Here is a 22,148-nt window from a genome sequence, read left to right on the forward strand (position 1 = left end):
GGCATGCGTGCACAGAGTTCGTCGTGTGGGTGGATGTAAAATTATTGGGTTTCGGAAAGCGAAAGTTTTACTTCCCTCTCCCCCCCCCCACCCCTCCCCCTTCCCCTGTCAGGCCCCCAGTGTGATAGTAGTGTAATTATTTCAGGAAGATTATTAGCATTAAACCTAATACCTAAAGCGCGATCCTTTACCTGGAAGTAAGCTTGGTTACTGGCAATGGGGCTTGCTTCTGAGTAAGCCCTCCTAGGCTCGTGATTCACCCATTTGAAGTGTTGCACAGTTGCTTCACCAAGCTTACTCCTGAGTAACGCACGCCTCGGAGCCAACCGTTTTTTCTAAACTTAAACCTCAGTATTCAGGTTAAAATTGCCGTATTGGCACTTTGCAATAAGTAAGTGGATTTTGAGTTGCAATTTGGGCACACGGTCTCAAAAAGGTTCGCTAACACTGCCATATAGTTTTGCCATGCTGTTTCCTAGAGAGCTTTCCATGTAGAAACTCTGGAGCAATTCATTGGAAACTGAGCCAAAGAATCCTTACAGAAGTGAATAAAGTAGTAGTTGGGGAAGAACGGCTTGGTAACAGGCAGTAGCTCAAATTCACGATGAGCACAATTTAAACTCTTCTTATACACTTAGCTAATGAAATGCTTGAGCTGGCTTCAGAATTTGCATCTGATCATTTGTTAGATGTGATTGCCTGTGTAGCTGCTCAACGAGGCAGAAGTCCTGAAGCAATTAACCCCTTGACCATGAAACCTCAGTCATTGCTCCTTGATTTTTTTTAAATAAAGGAAGGAAACTCTGTTAACCAGGTCATTGCCAATGCTTCGTTTGTCCAGGGATGCAGTAGCAAAACCATGATGGTTCCATAAGGAGCATTGCAAGGTTGTAGTCTTTTAGCTAATATTAATAGTAAAAGTAATGCAAAGAGAGGCAGCCAGTGGTATAGAGAGGGATGCGTGGGAAGGCTGGAGACCTGGGCAGCCCTTCCCACAATCATGTGGGGGAGCATTGCAGGGCAGTCCCCCTTCACAACTGTACCTCAACCTGATCAGAGGTGGAGCTTGGGGCAGAGCCATAATTGCAAAGTTAGAGCCGGTCAGCCCAGCAGCTCAATATGATCCTGGCCTCAGTGAGGCTTGGGTTGAGCTTTACACTGCAGGTTGGGTAAGCTAAGGCCAGCATCAATTAATTTATTTTATTTTAATTTTATTACATTTATAGCCCACCCCCTTCTGACCACAGTTAAGTTTGGAGCAGTTTACAGCATATAACATAACACATAACTTCATGTCAATGTGAAGATGTTTCAAGTGCTGCCCTAGGTGTTTTCGGAATGGCGCTTAGGGTGCCAATTACCACTGGGACAACCTCAGCTGGTTTGTGCCATGGATGCTGAAGCTTGATTTTCAAATCGTGGTATCTAGTGACCTTCTCATTTTCATTTTTCCACATCTACTACACAGTTTTGACTTAGACTGTTTTAAAAAAACCTTAATTTCACAATATCTGGAAAAGAAGTAAATTTAACTACCCATTTTGTCAGAAACTTTCCTTTCTACTTCATATTTCGGACAATCAAAAAACACATGTGTAGGTGAATCAAGTATGTTTATTTGGCAGTCACAGAATCTTTGATGTGAAGGAGATTGTAAATAGCAGCCCTTCATCTAGCAAAAAACTAGTACTTTTCTAAGATATTCAGGTAGCCGGTTTTATGACTCTATGAGTCTGTGGCATTATATCTCATTGATGTCCCTCCCCTCCCCCAAGCCCCACCTTCCACAGGCTCCACCCCCAAAATTTCAGGCATTTCCCAATCCAGAGATGGCAAGCCTTGTTTAATGTATACAATTGTAATGCATAAAATTAATTGTTGTAGCAACTCTGTGACACTAATTTTTGTCATCATGTGATATACATTTAATAGAGCTTTTTTAACTAGAAAAGAACTTAAAGAACCAAATAAAAAACTGATGAGCAAGTTCAACTTGCAATGGTCTGATCCATGGCCCTAAATAACAGGTGGAAAAGACCAGTACAAGCTTGTGCATGGCTTGCAGGACCTCGGCTACTCTGATTTCACATAAATCCCTATAGATCATTCCCCCATAAAATCCCAGGGTCAGCAAACCACTTTAATAGGCACACTAACATGGTTTTGCTCTGGCACTTTGGCTACTTTTGGTGTTGTCAATGGATCTAACACTTATGCCTTTCTGGTAGAAACATAAGGGGAGGAATTGCTCTGACACATGAATGCATTTTTATTTCTAAAAATAACCATTTTTGCAGTTTCAGGGGAAAGGAGGGAAAGTACCATGAACCAAGAAGTTATACATCTGAAAGTTTCTTTTTCAAGCTAGAGCATCTTTGACCGAAGGAGGAGAAGATGATGGGTTTATTTCACAGATCTGAAATATAGGTCTCCTCTTCATTTCCCGGGCCACTTGGCAGACTGAAAAAGGCCAGCAGCAATGAACTGCCATCCAATCTTCACATAGGGTTCCCTGTGGGGGAGGGGGGAGGGGGGAGCAGAGAAGACAAAAACAGAGCTTCATCACATTAGAATGGATGTATTTTATTTAGATACTCATACTCTGCTTCTCCCCCCTACCAAGTGAAGATCCAAAGCAGCTTACAACACCCCTCCATTTTATTCTGTGATTATTATTTTTTTTGAGATAGATTAGGCTAAGATCATTGGCTGGCTCAAAGTCACCCAGGTCTTTTCTGCACAGCACAAATTAAATGTCTTGCAGACTTAAAAAAAATGTTTTGCATAGCACAGACAAAAAAAGCACTGACCGGGAAAGCAGGTCTTTATCCTACCTCCCCCCACCCCCACCCCCACCCCCACCACACCGCTCCCACTCCAGTAGCTGATGGAAGCTTGTCCGTTTCATTTTGTTGTGACCACCATTTTGTGCTGCTGCAGAGATTCTCTGTCCTACCAGCCATTTGGTGAAGATTTCCTACAGAGGTTTCCTCTGCTAGAAGCTCATCCGTGTACAATTTTACTGTAAAAAGTACATGAATAAAGCTTGTTTTGCCTGGCAATCCACAGGATCGTGGATCCTGTGTGTTTCTTGCAATTTTACTGTGGTATCCCTGGATTATACAAAAAGTTTCCTTTCCATTGTTTTTGTAATGTTTTTGCTCTACAATTATGGAACAATCTCCCCACAAAGGTGTGTTGAGCCTCCTCAGTTTCTATCTTTAGGAGGCAGCTGAAGACAATTTTATTTAGGGCTACATTTGACTAATTTTGCTTTTTTTTAATTTATTGGCAGTCCTAATTGTGATTTTAAATTGTGATCTTCTATGTATTTTTTTATAATTTACATTGTAAGCCTTCTTGAGTCCCACAGGATAGAAAGGCAGCTAATACATGTTTTAAACAAAATGAATCACTGCCTCTCCTGATTATAGTCACTGTGGGGCCCTGGAAGAGGGGTCAGCATTCCACCTGCTTGTGATCAAGCTGAACAAACAGTTTTTAAAGTCTTTAGGCAGGCATGAGAAAAAAACTGTTTGATACTAGAGGTGGTTGGGAAAAGTTGCTAAGGGGTTCGTTATGGTCAGAAAGTTTTTAGGATATTTTGATTCTGAAACATCGTTGCCTGGAGACCAGCAATGACTGAATGAACATCTGTGAATACAGCTGTTTATAAAAGTTTTGTTAAACTGGCTCCTTTATGCTCTCCTTTAAGAGAAACTAAGGGCCTTTTCAGATTACCATTCCAAACTGGTTGTGTCTGAACTGGCACAAAATATCCATTAGCTGTTGGCTGCTAAAATGGATTATAAGGGCAGTATGAAGGGGGTCTAACTTTATGACGGTCTGGGCCCAGAATATCCTTCAGTTCAGTTCAGTTGAGGTGTGGAATGTAATAGACTGCCAGAATATTAAACAGCCAGGATATATCCTTCTAGCAGTCATCAAATTGATCAAAACATCTTTGCATGGGAATCCGCTTAGGTGAATTATTCTTGTAGACCTGTGTCAACTTCCATCCCCTCACTTCTGCACCATTCACACACAAGCACTGGCAAACATTGCTGCACTGTGTGTGTTATAGAAATGACTTATGTCAGCTTACAATGGAATGGATGGATTACAAAGTTAGCAGCAAGCCACAGGTTAAGGGTGACATTAGCTGCCCTACCAGGGGAGACTTGGGGAGCTGGGTATGTTCAGTCTGGACAAGAGAAGGTTAAGGAGTGACATGATAGCCATGTTTAAATATTTGAAGGGATGTCATATTAAAGAGGGAGAAAACTTGTTTTCTGCTGCCCCAGAGACAAGGAGTAATAGATTGAAGGTACAGGAAAAGAGGTTTCACCCAAACATTACAAAGAACTTCCTGACAGTAAGGGCAGTTTGACAGTGGAATACCCTGCCCCGGAGTGGTGGGGTCTCATTACTTGGGGTTTTTAAAACAGAGGTTGGATGGCCATCTGTCGGGGATGCTTTGATTGTGTGTTCCTGCATGGCAGGGGGTTGGAGTGGATGCCCCTTGTGGTCTCTTCCATCTCTATGATTCTGTGATGTGTTGGAACATAAATATTTGTCACCTTAAATATTTGCAGGGAAATTTGCTCACATGATCAGAGAGCTAAAACCTAATGGAAAGGGAAATAGAAAACACATGGTATACATAGAAAAATGAAAGATGTTTGGGGGAAATTACAAGAAAGTTTATTTACTGGAAAATTATGGTTTACTGGTAGGATGGCGAGCCTTGCTGCTTCTATAGAATAGTCAACTTCCAACCTTGCCTAACATTGTGAGGAAGGCTGGTAATATTGCTTTTCTCTAGTGCACTAAGTGCTAAGCCTGGTTACTTTCCCATAACAGAGCCAAGGCATATTTTCAAATAGCATAGATTTTTACAAGCATGCATACAGCACAAATGGCTATTAAACTTTATTGTACTTTCCCCAAAATATCAAATACAGGTCCAATTGTTTATTTAGAAAGTTTCAAGTGTCAGTGGCACCTCTTAGCTATTTCTGTGTCATTATTGATGTCACTGAATTCCATACCATACCACTGAATCTTTAAAGGGCCATCTGAGCATTTCTGCCTCCACAGAATTAATATTTTGAATTTTAAAAAAATTGAGAAACCCAAACAAGAACACTCCCCTTCACCACATCAGTGCCTTAGCTTTTTCATGAACAGGTGTTCTTTCCTTTAGCTTGTTCTCATGCTCTCTACCACTAGTGTGAAAATCATCCTTTTTCTTTTAAAGTGTAGCAAAAGAAACTGTGAGCCTTCTCCAATCCAACAGAAAAATCGTCTCATAGCAGTAATAGTGCCTCTGCAGCCAGGTACTTGTCATCTATAAAATCCCTGAGTCTCACAGTCCCTGGGGCATAAATGTTTGGGGATAGTAGAGCTCAACCTCCTCTTCAGAATTTCCAGGAGAGGGCAGTGCCCTGCCAGATGGCATCATGAAGCTGCTCCGGCCATCCAGTTCAGTCAGTCATTTTCATCTTTGCAGCAGTTCAAAAAGCTCATAGGAGGCTCAAGGCTAGTTTTGTTTATTTGTTTTTGTAAAGATAAGCGGGAGAAGGGACTTTCAGTAGATAACACTGTCTGAGAAGAAACAATAAAGAGATAGATCCTGGACGGGGAGGGAAAGATTAATCGAACTGGTAACTTTCATCTAGCAGTCAGAAGGCCTCAGTGGTCGTACTGAAGCAACACAAACTCTGGTGTAATTAACAGATCAAGAGAATTATGGTTTGCCTTCACAAATGGGATGAAAATAACTGCAACACTGTTGAATCCAAAGGTTGCCATCCTCCAGGTGGGAAATAGAGATCTCCAGGAAGTACATCTGATTTCCAGATGACAGAGAACAGTTTCCTTGGAGCAAATGGCTGCTTTGGAAAGTGGATGGTATGACATTATAACCCCACTGAGGTATCTTCCCAAACCCCATCTCCTCGGGACCCACCCCCAAATCTCCAAGAATTTCCGAACCTTGAGTTGGCAACCCTACAAGTATGTCCTGATGGGCCTTGCCTTAGACAAATAACTGATCTCATCTCCATTTTATATTTATGTATAAATTAGAGGGTGTGGGAGAGAAACTGGTTCCTCGAAAGTGGAAATAATAAATAAATAAATATTTATATTTATATTTAGCATGGAATGTTTGAGAGGGGCAAAAGCTTGTTTCCCAAATACTGGAAATTGTGTGTTGGGGGGGGGGAGTAATGGCCTGTGCACACTACTCCCCCCAACGTAAAATGAACGTTAACTTGATTTTCGCACCCCAAAACTTGCTGCTTTAGAGAAAATGAAATGGAGGAGATGGGAATATTTCTGTCTTTAGCCAAGTGTGTTGGGGCATTGAGTAGAAGCCCCAAATCTATTCGAACACCTAAGTATGTTTCTCTTAGACTAATTCAGCCACCATAGTTCCTGCTGGTAGAAATAAGTAACCTCATGCAAGATAAATCATGTCTGCTGGTAGGGCAAGTTCCAATTTTTGAGGAGCCCCAAACAGAGATTTCCCAGGACCACTCCCCTCTTTTACCCACAACCAGGTCCCCATACATATTCCCTTCCCCTCCCCCCATACATGCCTCCCACCTGCCTATGTGATTTCTGCTGTCAGCTTTTTAGTTCTTCCACATCCCATGCTCCCCTCTGCCTGCAGCCATTATCCCAGGGGTGTTGAGCCATGAGTGTAACTAGGAGCACAGTGGAGATGTAGAAGATAAGTAAGTTGAGACTTGATAGCAGTTGATCCTGCCAGAAGCCCTGAGCTCTGGCAGTTGCCCCACCTTAAGGTACATAGCCCCTGCCTGCTAGATTCAGAGAAGGATCAAGGAGCATGGAAGTAGGGCAATAAGTTTATCGAATTGCTTTGGAGGATTCTGCTTCAGCTAACTGCTTTGGGGGATTCTTATTGCACTTTGCTGGCCTTTTCCCTGTTTTGACTCGGCCAACCCCACTTCCTTTTCTTTGGCTGAACACACATGTAGTTTAAACTCCAGCCCAGCCCCAACCCAGCACACCCAGTACAGGCCAAGTTGCTGCTCCACCTCTTTCCATGTTCACAGAGCTGCCCACTTGACACTCTTTGGCTTCCAATCACTTTTGCCTTGACCATGCATGCCACCTTTCCTGTGCTTTGACACCACTTTTCTTTCATGACAAGTCAACAGCATCTATTACACCTTTTCTGTTTGAAAGAAATATTTGAAGAAAGGTTTTTAAAGAGCTTTTAAAACTCCAACATGGTTTTATGCATCTTAGACTCACTTGCTTATTCAGCCTCATGGTAAAGGAGACACAACCAGGGGAATCAAGGGGACGGGGAGGTGTTCTGGACTCTTCCAAGTTGAGAACTTCCATAGCCAGAGGGGAAGCAGCACTTGGCTGGCCTGTTCTGTGCCGGGGGGGGGGGGTGTCAAATGGAACATATTGAAGGGAGTGAAAGAGCATATGTCCATCTCCCACCCCAGTGAGAAAACCTCAGCCAATCTCTCTTGTTCTATGCAGCTTCTGTGACAACATGATATGTTGGTGTGTGTTTTGATACATATTTCACTCCCTATTCTGTGCATATAAAAGTGACAACATGTCACTTGCTACAGAGTTAGAGGGTTGATTCAAACAGGTCTGCAATCTTACAGCTTTTTGTTTAAACTCGGCTGCTGCCTGGCAAAACCAGATACACAGGCTTAGTTAGCACACTTGCCATCCAATCAGTCTCTGGCATGCTAACTCAGAACAAGTAACTGCTTTGCATGGGCAGCTGCCCAATTTAAATGAGACACTGTGCGAAAGTAAAGTGCAACAGATTTGTATTTTTGTATCACCAGGATTCTATTTCAATTGGTCCTTATTTCTCACAACTAAGGAGCAGTACCATTTTTTTTGCACAAAGATTAGATATACTCCATACAGCATACATCACAAACGTATTCCACATGCACCTTTGGCTGAGCTAGCACTGATTCCCCACCCTTTGCCCAGCCCTTCATAGGTGCCAGTGATGTGTTCCTGGGCCACGTCATACTTAAGTGAGAGGACAAATGATTTTAAAGCATTTTAAAGTTTTCTCAGCAAAGAGCCAAATGAGGTGTGGACCCAGAAGACATAGTCACACAGCTAGAAGGGACTTATCGACCATCTAGTTCAGCTGCCTGCTCAGTGCTGGAAATCCAAAGGTAGAGCATCCCCAACAGACGGCTTGAAGAACTCCAACAAGCATGACCAACTCAAGGTTTTTTGGTGCCCTAGGGCAAATGATGACTTTGGTGTTCTCCCATTCCATAGAGAGAAAACTGAGCAGTCCAGAATGAGCTTTTTACTTCCTGAGCATTCATAATGAATAACATAAAAATAGAAAGCTTTTCAGAATCCTTGCATGTTACATTGTGGCAGCTTAAAAAAAAACCAGAGTCAATAAATAAGCATATTCTAGAAGTCAGCTAATGCCAAGCTTCCCTTCAAGCCATTAGAGGTGGCCTCTCTTTCCTTTTTGGTGCCCCTCAAAATCTGGCACTTTAGAGTATCACCTGCGTTTTCCCAGTGGTCAAGCCAGTGTTGTCAGCCCCAGATTTGGGATAGGCTGAACGTTCCTGCAGCAGCTTACATTTGGATCAGGGCTAGAAAGAATGTTTCATCCTTTCTGCATCACCATCAATGTCCCAGCGCAAACTGCCCCACCCAAGAGCAATTTGCTCTGAGGAGAAAGAAAACAAACTCCTACATGAAAGGAAATGGCAGCTTGAGGAATGAGAAACAGAAGAGTTTGGCACAGAAGAGAATGGCACAAGAAGAGCTAAATCCTGTTCTCCATTTTATCCTCAGAACAGCCAGGTGAAGTTAGGCTGAGAATGTTTGACTAGCCCAAGGTCACCCAATAATCTTCCATGGCAGAGCAGAGATGTGACCAGTTTTTCCCCCAAATCCTAGTCCAATATTTCAACCACTACACCATATTGGCTCTCTTTTACACCCATACATAGGTTACTTTTAGTATTTCAAATATAAGTGCTTATAATGAATCCCTGGGTCACATCTAGTTTGGCTCTAAACACCAAAAGGACATGGATGTGTTTCAGCATGCACAAGTTTTTTCATCAATTCCTGACAGGGTTGCCAACTCTGATCTGGGAGATTCTTGGAGATTTGGGAGAGGGGCATTGGGAGGGTGGAGTTTGAGAAGGAGAGGGAGTTCAGAAAGTATATGGTGCCATAGAATCTACCCTCCAAAGCTGTCTTTTTCTCGGGGGAGGGGGGGTTAATCTCTGTAATCTAGAAATCAGTTGTAATTTTGAGAGAACTCCAGGCCCCACCTGGAGGTTGGCAGCCCAAACTTCTGAACATGCCTGCTATCCTTCCCCACACACATTGAAGTTCTAGAGAATACAGAATAAACACAGTGGAAACAAATTTCATGTTGTAACTTGCCAAATAAGGATATGGAGAAAATGCCTCCAAATTATGTAAATTCTTCTGAAACCTCAAGAGCATTAAGAAGTCAGAAGGTGAGGAATTATAGTAAATTTCAACACAGATTCTACAATTACAGGGGAATTTTGTTGGCCCTCTTTCTGATTATATGGCAAATGATTTTTCCCCTCCATACGAACTTTTTGCTCAATGCAATTTTGCCACTACCATAAACTGCTATTATCCATTATTTTAAAAACATAGGTGTTTGCTTGATTCTGACATGCCTTTATAAAATAAATGCTGCCTTATCTATGCCTAAAAAGAGGCCATTTCAAAGGTTTAATGTATTTGCTCTTTTTAAAAGAAGGCTCTGTGTGTGTGTGTGTGTGTGTGTGTGTGTGTGTGTGTGTGTGTGTGTGTGTGTGTGTGTGAGAGAGACTGAATGCAGGTACCCTTTTGGGGGGTTCTTCTGAGTTCTGAGGGGGAAATTGAAGGAAATATATGAGTACTTGCATGTCTTTTTAAAGAGGAAAACTCACTGGCTTTAGAAGGTGTGAAGCAAACAGGAAAAAATACATCTTTGCCCCCCAATTGGAGCAGAGATGTTAGATCTTTAGAATGATCAGGAAAAGTGATGAGCAGGTGCACTGTTAAGATTTTATGCCATGCTTAAAGCAAACTTTTCACCCCTGCAAACATTTTAGGTCCTCACTTGCTGTTGGCATGGATTACTATAGTTAAGTGCAACCTGCCATGACAGATTTTGAAAGCTACATCAATAGCTTCTATCAGGCATGAAGCAGAAGGAGACAGATAAAATCGGATGCCTGTGGCCTGGTGCTTTATGAGAGCCAGAATCCAGATAGAAAACATACACCAACTTACATGTATTTTGTATCTTTCTCTGGTACCAACTCTCAATGCTAAGGTGGATCCCAATAGTAGTGGAAAGCAAAAGCACTCCCCATAGCGACTTGCAGTGCCACATTCCAGACACAGACTGCACAGTAAACCACAAGCACCTGTCATGAAACACAACCAGAGAAAAGCTATGACCAGACAAAGCTGTATTCACAGCAAACATTCACACAGACATAAAGTTGGAAGAGACCTAGAGAAGTCAGCTAACCTAGCTTCTCACCCTGATGACAGAATCCTCCACCCCCCAACCTTCTTTACATAACCAACAGGATTCAAATTATACCACAGGTAGCCCAAAGGCTTGGAGCTGCGGAGGGAAACTAGGGCTACTAGCAGGGGACTTGCCAGTCCTAATCACATTCCTTCTGAGCTCCCTCCGCTCCCCAAACACTTTCCTCCCTAACCCAAGTACTGCCACCAAGTATCCAAGAATTTCTCAAACTGACCACCCTATCACTAATCTCATTGTAAGGCACCCACAAGCTGCCGCCTTCCAGTATTACATTCCAGCAATAGCAATGGGTGCAAAAAGGGAAAGGCTGGACCCAAGGCCATCAGCAAGCCCTATAGTATTGCAGAAAGTTCTTTATTATGCTTGCCAACCTCCAGGTGGTGCCTGGAGACTTCCCACTATTTCAACTGATTTCCAAATGACAAAGACTGGTTCCTCTGGAGAAAATGGTCACTTTGAAAGGTGAACCCCATGGAATTGTACCCTACTGAAGTCCCAAAGCTCACTCTTTTCAGGGTCCATCTCCAAAATCTCCAGATATTTCCAGACCCTGAACTGGCAACTCTATTCCCTGGGAAAATATTTCTGGGAAGTATAGTTTGTCCTGGAAAAAAGGGCTCTTTGGAGTAAGTAGTTTGGGATCCTCATAAAGGCCCAAGAAACACTCCTGCTCCCCTTATACTATAGCTGGATGATATATTCAGAGCAAAGGTTATTATCTACAAATAGATGTTGGCTCAAATCAGGAGAAAGGTGACATCCAACTAAGAGGAATTCACTCTTTGGAACAGGGTTCCCTTCAAAATTTAGCAACATCACTAAATTTTATTGGAGTGAGATTTCTCTGAGGTTGTAGACATGTATTCCTTCTGAGCATTAACAATTTAACATTCTCTAGCCCTCAAATTAAGCTGAGAAAAGCATAGCAGACACTGATCTAGTCATAACATTGTGTACCTTCTGACAGCTATGAATGCAACCACAATTTAAATGCTACCACTCTTCCTGTCATGCTAATTTTTCTGTGTGCAGGCAGGATATATTATATATGGAATCATTCATGTATATGAACCCCACTTTCAGTACCAAATGGATGGATTTAACAAGAGCTCTATCAAGTACTTCTGCTGACCATGTAAGGTCAAGGTATTTTGTATCTTTCTCTGGTACCAACTCTCAATGCTAAGGTGGATCCCAATAGTTTTGAAATAACTAATTTAAATAACAATTTTTAAACCTTTATATATATGCCACATTTCCTCTATTACCAAGGGGTCAAGTTGCAGGAGACTACAGTTTGCTGCTTCCTGACATTCCCAGGAATGTCTCTTTCTGCTAGCTCAAACTTTTGTTTTATGTTTTATGTGAGAGATTAAGTTATTATTGGGAGGAGTGTTCCATATTTCAGCTAGTTACAACTGAACTATCTTATACAATCACCTTGATGTTTGAATCAAGGCAGATCTTTTGGTAACAAAAATAAATAGACTTTCTATCTAATTAAGAAAACCAATAACTACGTGGCGATGTGATCGGGAATAACATTTTTTAAAAATCATTTTTTAAAATCATTTTCAAAAATCATAAAAAAGATCAGAATATCATAATCAAGCACATGTAAACTTTGAGAATCCAAGTGGAAATTCCAGACCAAATTTGAATAACTGATGATAAATAAATTTAGCAGATCAGTTTGAAGGCCTCTTCTATTCATTCAGTTTGGAACTTTAAAAAAAGCTGTTCAGAGGAGTGGAAGACATTATTCATTTGCATATTCCCAACTGGATAAGATCTGAGATTTAATTTAAAGGCAGAAGGAAGGAAGATGGTGCTCTCCTAAAAGACAAATGACTAATTACTAGTGAAACATCTAATCCAGGGTGTCAAACTCATTTGTTACAAGGGCCGGATATGACATAAATGTAATTTGGTTGAGTCTGATACTAAGGTGGGGGAGCTGCCTCGAGGGAGGTGCCTGGACTGGTGAGTTCACAGCGGGGTGGGGTGGCTGCCTTGAAAGGATTTATCAGGCTCACAAGCCAATTGGAGCCAAAAAAAAAAAACCTCACCAGGGGATGGGGAGCAAGGGAAAGGGTTGCTCAGCCAGCTTGCGAGCCTGATAAGCCCCCTCAAGGAGCCAGATGTGGCCCCTGGGCTGCATGTTTGACACCCCAATCTAATTCCTGGTGCTCAATAGTCTATTTGCAAAAGAATGCTAGATTCAGTGGGCCTCACACTGATACTGCAAAGCATTTCTTACATTCTTAAGAGTGCATACTCGGAGCCACTTAACATTGGTCTGTGCTAACTTCCCAACTAAAATTAATTTTGGAAAGAATGCTGGTACTTAACAGTTTTAAAATGAAGTTTACCTTGCTTGTTCCAGGAAAATGGGGAAAATTAAATGACTAATATTCTGAGGATAAAGGTAACGTGTTCACTTGGTTGCCAATATCCAAGTACAAAATACATATAATACAATAAAGAAAACATGAAGATCAATTAGGCAGGACTTTGTATATTTCAAATTCAAACTTAAATAATTTAGAAATCAATGGCCCTTTCCCCACTCTCCTTAAGCCCTGCGCTACTCTCCGCAAGTAGCGCGGGGTCCCACTGCACTCCCCACGTCAGGAGTGGCAACAGCGCGGCCGCCCCGACGCTGCCGCTCTTGCACCCGCTCAGCACGCGGCATCCCTGGCGCTGGCAAAAACGGCGCCTTTGGATGACCCCGCGCAGAGCGCTAGGGATGCCGCGCGCTCAGAGCAGCGCGCAGCGACGGCAGCAGCAGGAGAAGTGGGGAAAGGGCCTTTCTCTCTTTATTCCCTAATTGTTCTAATCTATAATAGTATTAGGAAAATGTTTTTCTGGGTTTAGTCTTTACTCTAATTCATTTAACTTTACACTGAAATGTAATTCAGCAATAAAGTAAATGGCAGATGTAGATAATATATGAAGACATGTAAAAATCACATTCTCTAAATCTTTTAAATTGTTCTTGTTTATTCTTGACAAGATGAAAATCTTATGATTGACTCATGCTTTAATTATGTAACTATCTTTTTCTTCTTGTACATTTCTTTTTTCTTTCTTTTCTTCTTTTTTGTAATTTTGTGGTTATTCAATAAACTTTATTTTTTAAAAATGCATGTTATAAGATACTATTTTACTTTTCAAAATTCATACAAACATGATCACAGAATAGATTTTTAAAGGGGAAAGTGACCCTTTTCATATGTAAACTTTAGTATCCAATGGTGTGCGCATGGATTTTTGTACCTCAGTATTGATAACTAAATGTCAAGCAGCATTTTAAAGCAGATGCAAATGGAATAGAATAAAATTGTTTGAGAAACAGATCATATGAGGAAAAGTTTTGCAAAATGCAATACAAAGAAGAGGAGGAGGTCAAAACATCTTACTCTGATCCGGTGAAAGAGATGTGCATGCACACAGAAAAATGCGTATGCATGCCAGTTTGGAAACTGCAAACATAATTCAGATATGCATCCAAGTATTGCTTTGGAAGCACATTCCCATTTATACTCTTATGCAACCAGATATACGTATCCTGTTTATACATAAGTAGACCTGGATCAAAGCCAGTGATGACTTCAGCACTTTAGAATCCTATGGCTCCTTTCCACTGAACTGGATTCTAATATTCCCTTTCTACCCTTCTGAAAAAGGCCTCACTTCATCTGCAACAAGAACAAATTCTCCATCAGGGAGAGCCTCTCTGCATCAGACAATGTCATTCCCCATTAGAGGAAAAGTTTCTTCCTTGAAGCAAAAGAATAACAATAAAATCCAGTTTACCAGAAGGGAGTCATAGGATCTAACCTGCCTAAGACGCTGGAGAGCAGCTGCCATTCTGAGAAGACATTGCTGACTTTTTATGGATTTGTGTAAGGCAGCTTCATGTGTTTGTGGTAGCAAAAGGATCTTTTTCATTTCCATTTTCACCAGCATTCCCCTAAACCATCCACAGAGTACCTTTGTGACATGCAAAGAAGAGGAACTGGGCAAAATCACTCTCCTTCACTCTGATGTAAACACAGCACACTGTACTCAAAGCATGTTACACTCATGCAAGAGCAAGGCATGGCAATTTGGCCTAATTCCCCTTTCTCACTGCAGCTCTCAGTGCTACAAAGCACTCTTCTCAAGAGGGTCCCCATCATTCAAATATTGGGGGGAGGGGGCTGCTGGGGAAGGGGGAGGCAGGGAAGCTCCCGTTGCATGAACTCCTTTCATTTACCCCATGAGAGAATCTGATCCATAGTTGTACCAGTGACAGTAAAATGTTTACAGTGACAGTAAAAATTTTTGTTTTGATGCCTATTTAAAAAGAAATTATAAAACTCAAAGACTCAGGCAGGTGTTAAGTGTCTTTGTCTGTGGAGAGCAGGAGAGTCTAAAAAGATACTGTCAGTGTTTGTGGCATAATTCATTTTAGTAAGTCAAATTAGGTTCAACAAAATGGTCTCTGGAGAAGAGCAAGCAATCTGCTTCCTGAAGGTTATTCTCTGAAATGGGGGAGGAGAGGGTGGCACAGATGAGCCTGGGTCAAGGACTCAAGGCTGTCCCTGTACCCTTTCTCCATCTGAGAGCATCTCAGCTTCATTACCCCAGCCACAACCTTTGTGGGATGAAGTTCATCTTCAATCATGTAATGTCTATAAAAACCTCATTTTCCCCCATGCTTGCCTGAGAGCACCGCTATGGAAGAAAACTTAAAAGGAACAGTTGCAATCCTTACAAACTCTCTTGTCACTGCAGACATCAAATAAGCCCGTGGACCAGTTGCCTCCAGTATGCTCCGGTGCCAGGATGATGCTAGACAAAGTTGCGATGCCAGGAGTTGGCTGAGTTGTCACAGGTTCCACTGAGTTTCTGCTCCTGAATTTTTAAAAAATAATACACAAACACTAAAATAAGAGGAAACCTGGTGGTTAGCTGCAAGGAAGCTTGAAGGAAAAGATTCGTGATTGCAGTGCCACCTGTTTACTTTGCTTTATAGCAATCATCCCCTTTTTGGATTCATTTCTCCTCACTTGTGTTACTGCCGTGCCCTCTCCTTCCACTTGTGCAGCAAAACATACGCCTAGTTGTCTGTGCCCTTTCATTTCTTGTGAATGGAGATATGAACAGAAATCAAAGCCCTTGAAGTGCTTTGTATATTGTAATCCACAAAATTGGTACATATTTCTGCATCCACCTGCCCAATTGTCATTTTCCTCTTCTGTGGTAAAAAGCCAGACATCTGCAGCATACAGATCTTTGACCATCACAATGAATGCTCTAAATCATCCATAATTTTAAAGGAAGATGATTCTGAAGTGCCCATACTGATTTTTTTTCAGAGAAGTATTTTATTCTTTCTAGATAAATGATATCATTTTCTTTTCTCTTTCCCACTCTCTCTCATTCAAAGAATGAATGTTAACTAGACTTTCGATGGCTTATACTCCTGGTTTATAAGATATGTGTGTGTATACATTCATATGTTCCCATCCTTTGTTATGATATTCAGTATTGCTCCACTGTTTCACAGAGGTAATGAGGAATTCTGGCTAGGATCCAGAGAATCCTGCTACTAACTTTATACTCAAAGTTGAAAGAGGTTCCCTTACCCTACACCTGAGATCCTCTCATTCTACACAACCTGTCCTGGAACTCAGGAATGTTTAAAATATAATGGAGGTCTGCTGATAAAATTAGAAATCCTACGGGTATAGGTAAGTTTGGGGTACATTGAAAATAACCCCAGCTCTCCCAAGGAAACTTACAGTAACTCACAGCCTACATTGGGAGGACACCCACAAATTAATTGTCACTGAGTAGTATAGTTACAGGGTGAAGCCAGTGGTGGGATCCCAAAATTTTAATAACAGGTTCCGATGGTGGTGGGATTCAAACAGTGGCGCTGCCGCGCACATGCACCTCCAGTCCCTATTGGGCAGGGAGGTTGCTTTAGTAACCCCTTCTCAGCACTCAGAAAAAATTAGTAACCACTTCTAGAGAAGTGGTGAGAACTGGTTGGATCCCACCTCTGGGTGAAGCTACTTAAAACAGTGCCCACCCACCCACCACCCGTCCCGCTGCGTCTTCACCCTATTTGGGACAGGGATGCAGTTGAATACCAGCAAGCAGGGTTCACCCCAATCTCCATGTAAAGCTGGGAATAGGGCCAGCCGGGCTTGCCCCACCCCCATTTCCATGTGGAGATCAGAGCAGCAAGGCAAGGGGCCATTTGATCCTGACCTCAGCAAGGCTTGGATCCAGGTTTAAACTGCAGGCCAGCATCAGACTATGCAGGCTGTCCACTTCCAGATTTATACTGTTTGCTCTGACCCTCCCCCCCCTCCGCCTTTAAACACCACGTGGAGATTGGGGGCAGGGCTAGCCCCATTCACTGGTGGTCAACTGCTCTACTGCCCTGAACTCCACAGGGAGTTTCAGAGCAGGGCACAGCTGCAAGAGAGGGGGGATGGCCACAAAATGAACCTCCAGGAAGTGGTACCCAGGACTCCAGTCCCGCCATAGTCTCCTTTATGGTTAAACACTATTGGGAATCATAACCATATAAGTACCACAGGAATTCATACTCAGGCTTAGTACATTACTGGACAATTGGATATGCCTTTGGAAATAAGAACAATTGTTGGGAACATGGGTCTTCTGTGAGAGGCACTCGCTTATTCATTTTCAGGATGATCTGTATTATTCTTATTATTTTATTTTTGTTATTGTATTGGGTTTTTTAATGCAATGGTTGAAAATCAACTTGAAACATTTTAGAAAAAAACATTTTAAAATATTGAAATCTGAGCAGTAGATTAATGTGAAATAATAAGTCAGTGTGACTTAGACATTAATTAACTGCACATACCTAATGATAGCTTCTGATCATGTTTGTTTTTCTATTTATCCTTGTTTGTGTATATTATACCCAAATGGGAATCAATGAGCGATTGCTATTGGCAAAGAATGTGGGGTTGAGGCAGAAAGGATAGACATTTTTGCTCCCTTTACCCTTCTATGCCACTGCAAAGTCACATGAGTAAGATGGCTGATTATGCTTGTGATGAAAAGACAGAAAGATGACTAGAGAAAAGGTGGGGGAAGATTCAGGATGAATACAATACAGCAGTGTGTGTGTGTGTGTGTGTTTGTGTTTGTGTACAGAGGGTTGGTGAGAGAGAATATCAGTTCTAGGACATGGGCCCTTCTTCAGAAGTATGTGGCCCATGGAATTGCTTTGCCTCTTTCATTTGTGGGGAGATTATTTTTGGAAAGGGACTACAATATCAATATAACTGCAGTAGCAGCAATATTGATATAACAGCAGTTTTAAGGACATTAACAAAGCCAGCAATCTTGAGACTAGCAGGCCTGATGAGATCTGTGCCTTGAAGAGTGAGTTGATGGGCAGAGTTAAGACAGCCAGGAACAGCAGAGACCCAGGAGAGTTCAGCTGGAAAGCTGTACAGGAGTGAGTGCCTCCTTGGGTGTAAATAGAGAAATGCGAGGAGGCCCCCACTGCGCAACAAATAACCCCGAGGTAAGTATTCCATGCATAATGGGCCAAGGTCATAAGAAGAGTTCTGCTGGGTTAGACCAACAGTCCATCCAGTTCAGCAAGCTGTTTTCACACATATACCATCCAGACCAACCCAAACATCACAGAAAGCAAATTACGGTATGTTATTTGTCCAGCTCCATGGACCCCAGAGTGACCAAGGTGCCTGACATTATATCCCTCTAATCCCTCCCATCTTCACCATCCTTACTAGGAGTCTGCTTGCTCAGGAACTCCTGCCTAATACCATTCATGTCCTACATGCTCCCTCCACCAAGATCATTAGAGGCTTCTGTTTTAAACAAAAAGGCAATACATCAAAAAACCAAATTCTGCACTGAGTGGAACATGGATGTGTAGAAACTACTGGAATGTTGATAAAAACAGATTACATCTCTCTGGTGTACTTGCTAAATAATTTCTCTGCTTTTTTCCCTGTGAATAGTCCTTTTTGTCACTTTGATGCAGCTGCGAGATCTCAGTAAATCACTGTGGTTAAACTGACAATACAAGGCCCTGTGGGGACTATTTTCCCCACCCTCCTACAGCACAGGAAGAACACAGTCCTCCCCCAGCAGCACTAAATCAAGGTAGCTGCCCAATATGCCAATACCAATAGGTTCTGCTCTTAAACTAAAACACTCTGGAGGGAACTCCTGCACACAAACGTTGGTATTTCTGCACATTAGCTTTGTGAGAAGCACTGCAGTCTCATCATGACTGGAATAATATTTTGCAGGAGAATCTCTACTTAACATGATCCTTAAAAGAAGGAAGGGTCAGAGGTCTGTGTGTTACCCAAATTGGAGACATAGTCTCTCAATATAGTGGGGAATATTAGCTTAGAGCAATTTCTGTGCGCAAGTATAATGTTTATTTTACTACAAAGTCTCCATGAAGAACCAGGGTTTGGATCCTACTGAAAATCTCTAGTGACTGAAAGATTTCTACCAACAAAGACCTACTTCTCTACCTGCCCCCTGAAAAGATATCTTTGAAGGACTGCCCTGACTGAGGAAAATAGAAGCCATATGAATGTGAAAATGTTGTTATGCAAGCAACATTGTAGAGAACATACTTTGTTCAAACTCTCTCTTGATTGCATGGGGGATAAGTTGACTGGACTTCTCTTCATCACAATTCATCACACGCATGTGTGTGTGTGTGTGTGAAGTGCAAGACAAGTTGCAGCTGGCTTATAGCAACCCCCTGCTGGGGTTTTCAAAGCAAGTGGTTAAGCAGAGGTGATTTGGCATTGACTTCCTCTGCAGAGCCTTCTTCAGAGGTTTCCCTTCCAAGTACTGACCCTGCTTAGCTTCTGAGATCTGATGAGATTTGGCTATGCCATGCCATCTTCCCTTCCTATCACAAGCACAGCACCAAATAAATCTGCTTTGTAGCTTGTAGCTGCATTTGTTTATCAATAAATCTGACTCATTTACCAGAGAAGGAGCAGAATTTCCCAGTGTCATGGTCATTCAAGTTATTAAGCTGACCAACCTGAATAAACATGACTCACTTGCTATTTGTCATTTTTTTGTGCTTGCACAGTAAGTTGTATCCTTTAAATCAGATATAATGCACTGCCTGCTTTTTGTGCCTGTACACAGAAGCACCATCTACACAAGAACTGATTGAAAAATTAGCTAGGTTTATGACCAGATGTCGAGAGATACCAAGTAGTAAGTCTCAACTCAAAAATCTCAAGCTGATTTGTTTTTCCTGTTATTATGCGCCCCTTTAAAAATTAGAGGCAGCAGCTGTGAGAAAATGTAATAATACAAGAAAACAGTTTAATTATGCAAATAGATGCATCTAAATTAATTTGGAAGTATCTGAGCAGCTTGGTGAATAATCATGTGTGTGCTCACCATGCCAGCCAGTAGTGAAGGTTGAGTACTTTATTACTATAATTAGCATTTTGTTTCAGGAACCCATGTCTTTAAAAATAACCTTGACCAGTGATCTATCATTTTAGTACAGTTCGTATGGGCTAATTACCCACACACAGGCATACATATATATTCAGTGGCACAATGTGACCCAGATAGCATGAGGTGATGCTGTTTCCACAAAGACTATGTGGCAGTTTACTAGGCTTCCCTATTCCCCACAGCCATTCTGTCCTATGCAGCTCAGAGTTCTCCTCATTATTCCATCAATTTCATCAGGATTGTTTTCCTTAGTAATTAGGATCTCAGAAATACTCCCAGTCTTCCCCTCCCTTCCCAGTCTCACTCTTCTCTCTCCAACATTCCAAAATCCATAACTACAGTTGCCTGGAGCTGTATGTGCTCCCCTTGAGGTATTGTCTAATTTACCTATCCAGTGCTGTGCAGCAACACAGGCTAGTTTTCCTTCCCAAAGCAACTGATAACTCACTTCCTTCCTTACTTCAGTGTAGACAAGAAGACAGGCCATTCTTCAGATGACAACAGAGGAATGACTAATGGCAATTTTGAGGTGTTAACATGTGAATTCTTCTCAGTTGCACTTATATAGCAATTTCTAAGGTTGTCCATTATGGATGACTGAGTAAATGGAAAAAGAATCAGGCACTGACTGAAAGGTGAAATGAGAGTTCCTAGAATATTAGGAACAGATGATTGTGACATCACAACATTCCCAATTTCAGTGTCACATTCAGGCTGAAACCAAATTGTTCATAAATTTCTCGCCTAAGGCTTTCATAGCCGGAATCAACTGGCTGTTGTGGATTTTCTGGGCTGTGGGGCTGTGGTCTGGTAATTTCTGTGGGCAAAAATGTTAGGAGCAAAAACTACCAGGCCACAACCTCACAGCCCAGAAAATTCACAACAGCCTGTTCATGGATTGCTGCTGTACAAATACTCCATTGCCACCCATAGTGCCATATGTGCTTTATCTGATAAGAAGCTAGCGAGACAGTAGATTGGATTCACCAGAGTACTGAAGGATTTCTGCCCATGGAGGACAACTTGCTCCCCTTCCCGCTCCCCTAGAAACCAAAAACACCTCTAGAAATGTTGTTTTGTGGGGTTCCCTATCCGCCAGCAGCTGGGAAAGTCAAGGAAGTCATTCCCCATGGGCATAAATCCTTCTACATAGAAATGTGGATTCAAGCCTATACTTAAGAAATATACTTCCAAACTCTGAATGATTGATGATCTCAATGTAAAACTCTGCTTTGAAGTACGGCTAGTCAGTATAATTTTTAGAGCAGTATAACAGCTCTAGAAAGGGTTTGTGTGCACATGGGCATGCAACCATTGCACACCTGATTAGAGCTACAAACAAGATATGCCTTTAGGAGAAGGAAACTTTCCTTGCCAAGTGAAGATAACAATTAAGGCTGATTCTGCATATGGTGCTACCCCAAGAACCTCTTCCATGGCTGCTTCTGTGGGCTTCAAGAAAGGTTGCACAGATGCTCTGAAGCCTGACTTGGAAACAGGTGATGTCATGAGAAGGAAAAGTTCATGTGCCTCCTCTTGTGCTTCTGCACTAGCTTCCAAGTAGATGCTCTGCTGCAGCTTAGCTTGAAGCCTGAAAGGGGTGAAAGTGAGGAGCATGGTAGACCTCTTCCAGTCTCACCTTGGACCTGGACATCCATGACACAGGTCTGAGGGGCAACAAGTGGTGCCGGCCACATTGGCCACCTCTGGCTGGATGCTGCTTTCTGCCAGTTTGCCTCCCCAAAGAAGTCATACTGGTTGATGTTGAACCAGCATTATTCTATAAGGATAGGAACAAAAAGTTATGTGCCAAGAATATGACTATATGCTTACTTGTATAAAGTTCTGTTTTTGTTTGATACAGCAAAAAAGATGTCTGATTAAAGAAACCCTAATCAATTAACTGTGAGTTTTAATTGATGGTATCTGCATACATTTGCATATGAATAAAACCACTGTTCTCATTATTCCATTGTTTTCAGATGATGCATGTATGTGTCACACTGCGGGTACCCATCAGAGAAAAGATAATCCTTCCCAAGGT

The 22,148-nt window shown here is 41.9% G+C and overlaps 1 protein-coding gene across 1 annotated transcript; it reads right to left on the bottom strand.

Moving 5' to 3' along the window:
* Positions 1 to 1,888: 1,888 nt before the first annotated feature.
* On the bottom strand, positions 1,889 to 21,721 carry PLAC8L1 (PLAC8 like 1). The gene is made up of 4 exons (XM_048487382.1): positions 21,480 to 21,721; positions 15,348 to 15,487; positions 10,318 to 10,454; positions 1,889 to 2,512 (listed from the first exon to the last, which is right to left on the bottom strand). Exons 1-4 carry the CDS (start codon positions 21,719 to 21,721, stop codon positions 2,360 to 2,362), a joined length of 672 nt encoding a protein of 223 aa, XP_048343339.1. The 3' UTR covers positions 1,889 to 2,359.
* Between the last annotated feature and the right edge of the window lie 427 nt (positions 21,722 to 22,148).

Source organism: Sphaerodactylus townsendi, linkage group LG03 (genome assembly GCF_021028975.2).
Source record: "Sphaerodactylus townsendi isolate TG3544 linkage group LG03, MPM_Stown_v2.3, whole genome shotgun sequence".
Taxonomy (NCBI): Eukaryota; Metazoa; Chordata; class Lepidosauria; order Squamata; family Sphaerodactylidae; genus Sphaerodactylus; species Sphaerodactylus townsendi.

Bases quoted from the DNA above. Each gene is read 5' to 3' on its own strand.
- PLAC8L1 (XM_048487382.1), bottom strand. From the start codon at position 21,721: ATGCTCCTCACTTTCACCCCTTTCAGGCTTCAAGCTAAGCTGCAGCAG. The intron at 15,488-21,479 runs GCAAGGAAAGTT...TTAAAAATTCAG, and splicing joins TTAATTGTTATCTTCACTTG to GAGCAGAAACTCAGTGGAAC. The intron at 2,513-10,317 runs GTAAGTTGGTGT...CCTCCCCCACAG, and splicing joins GAGAAAGATACAAAATACAT to GGAACCCTATGTGAAGATTG.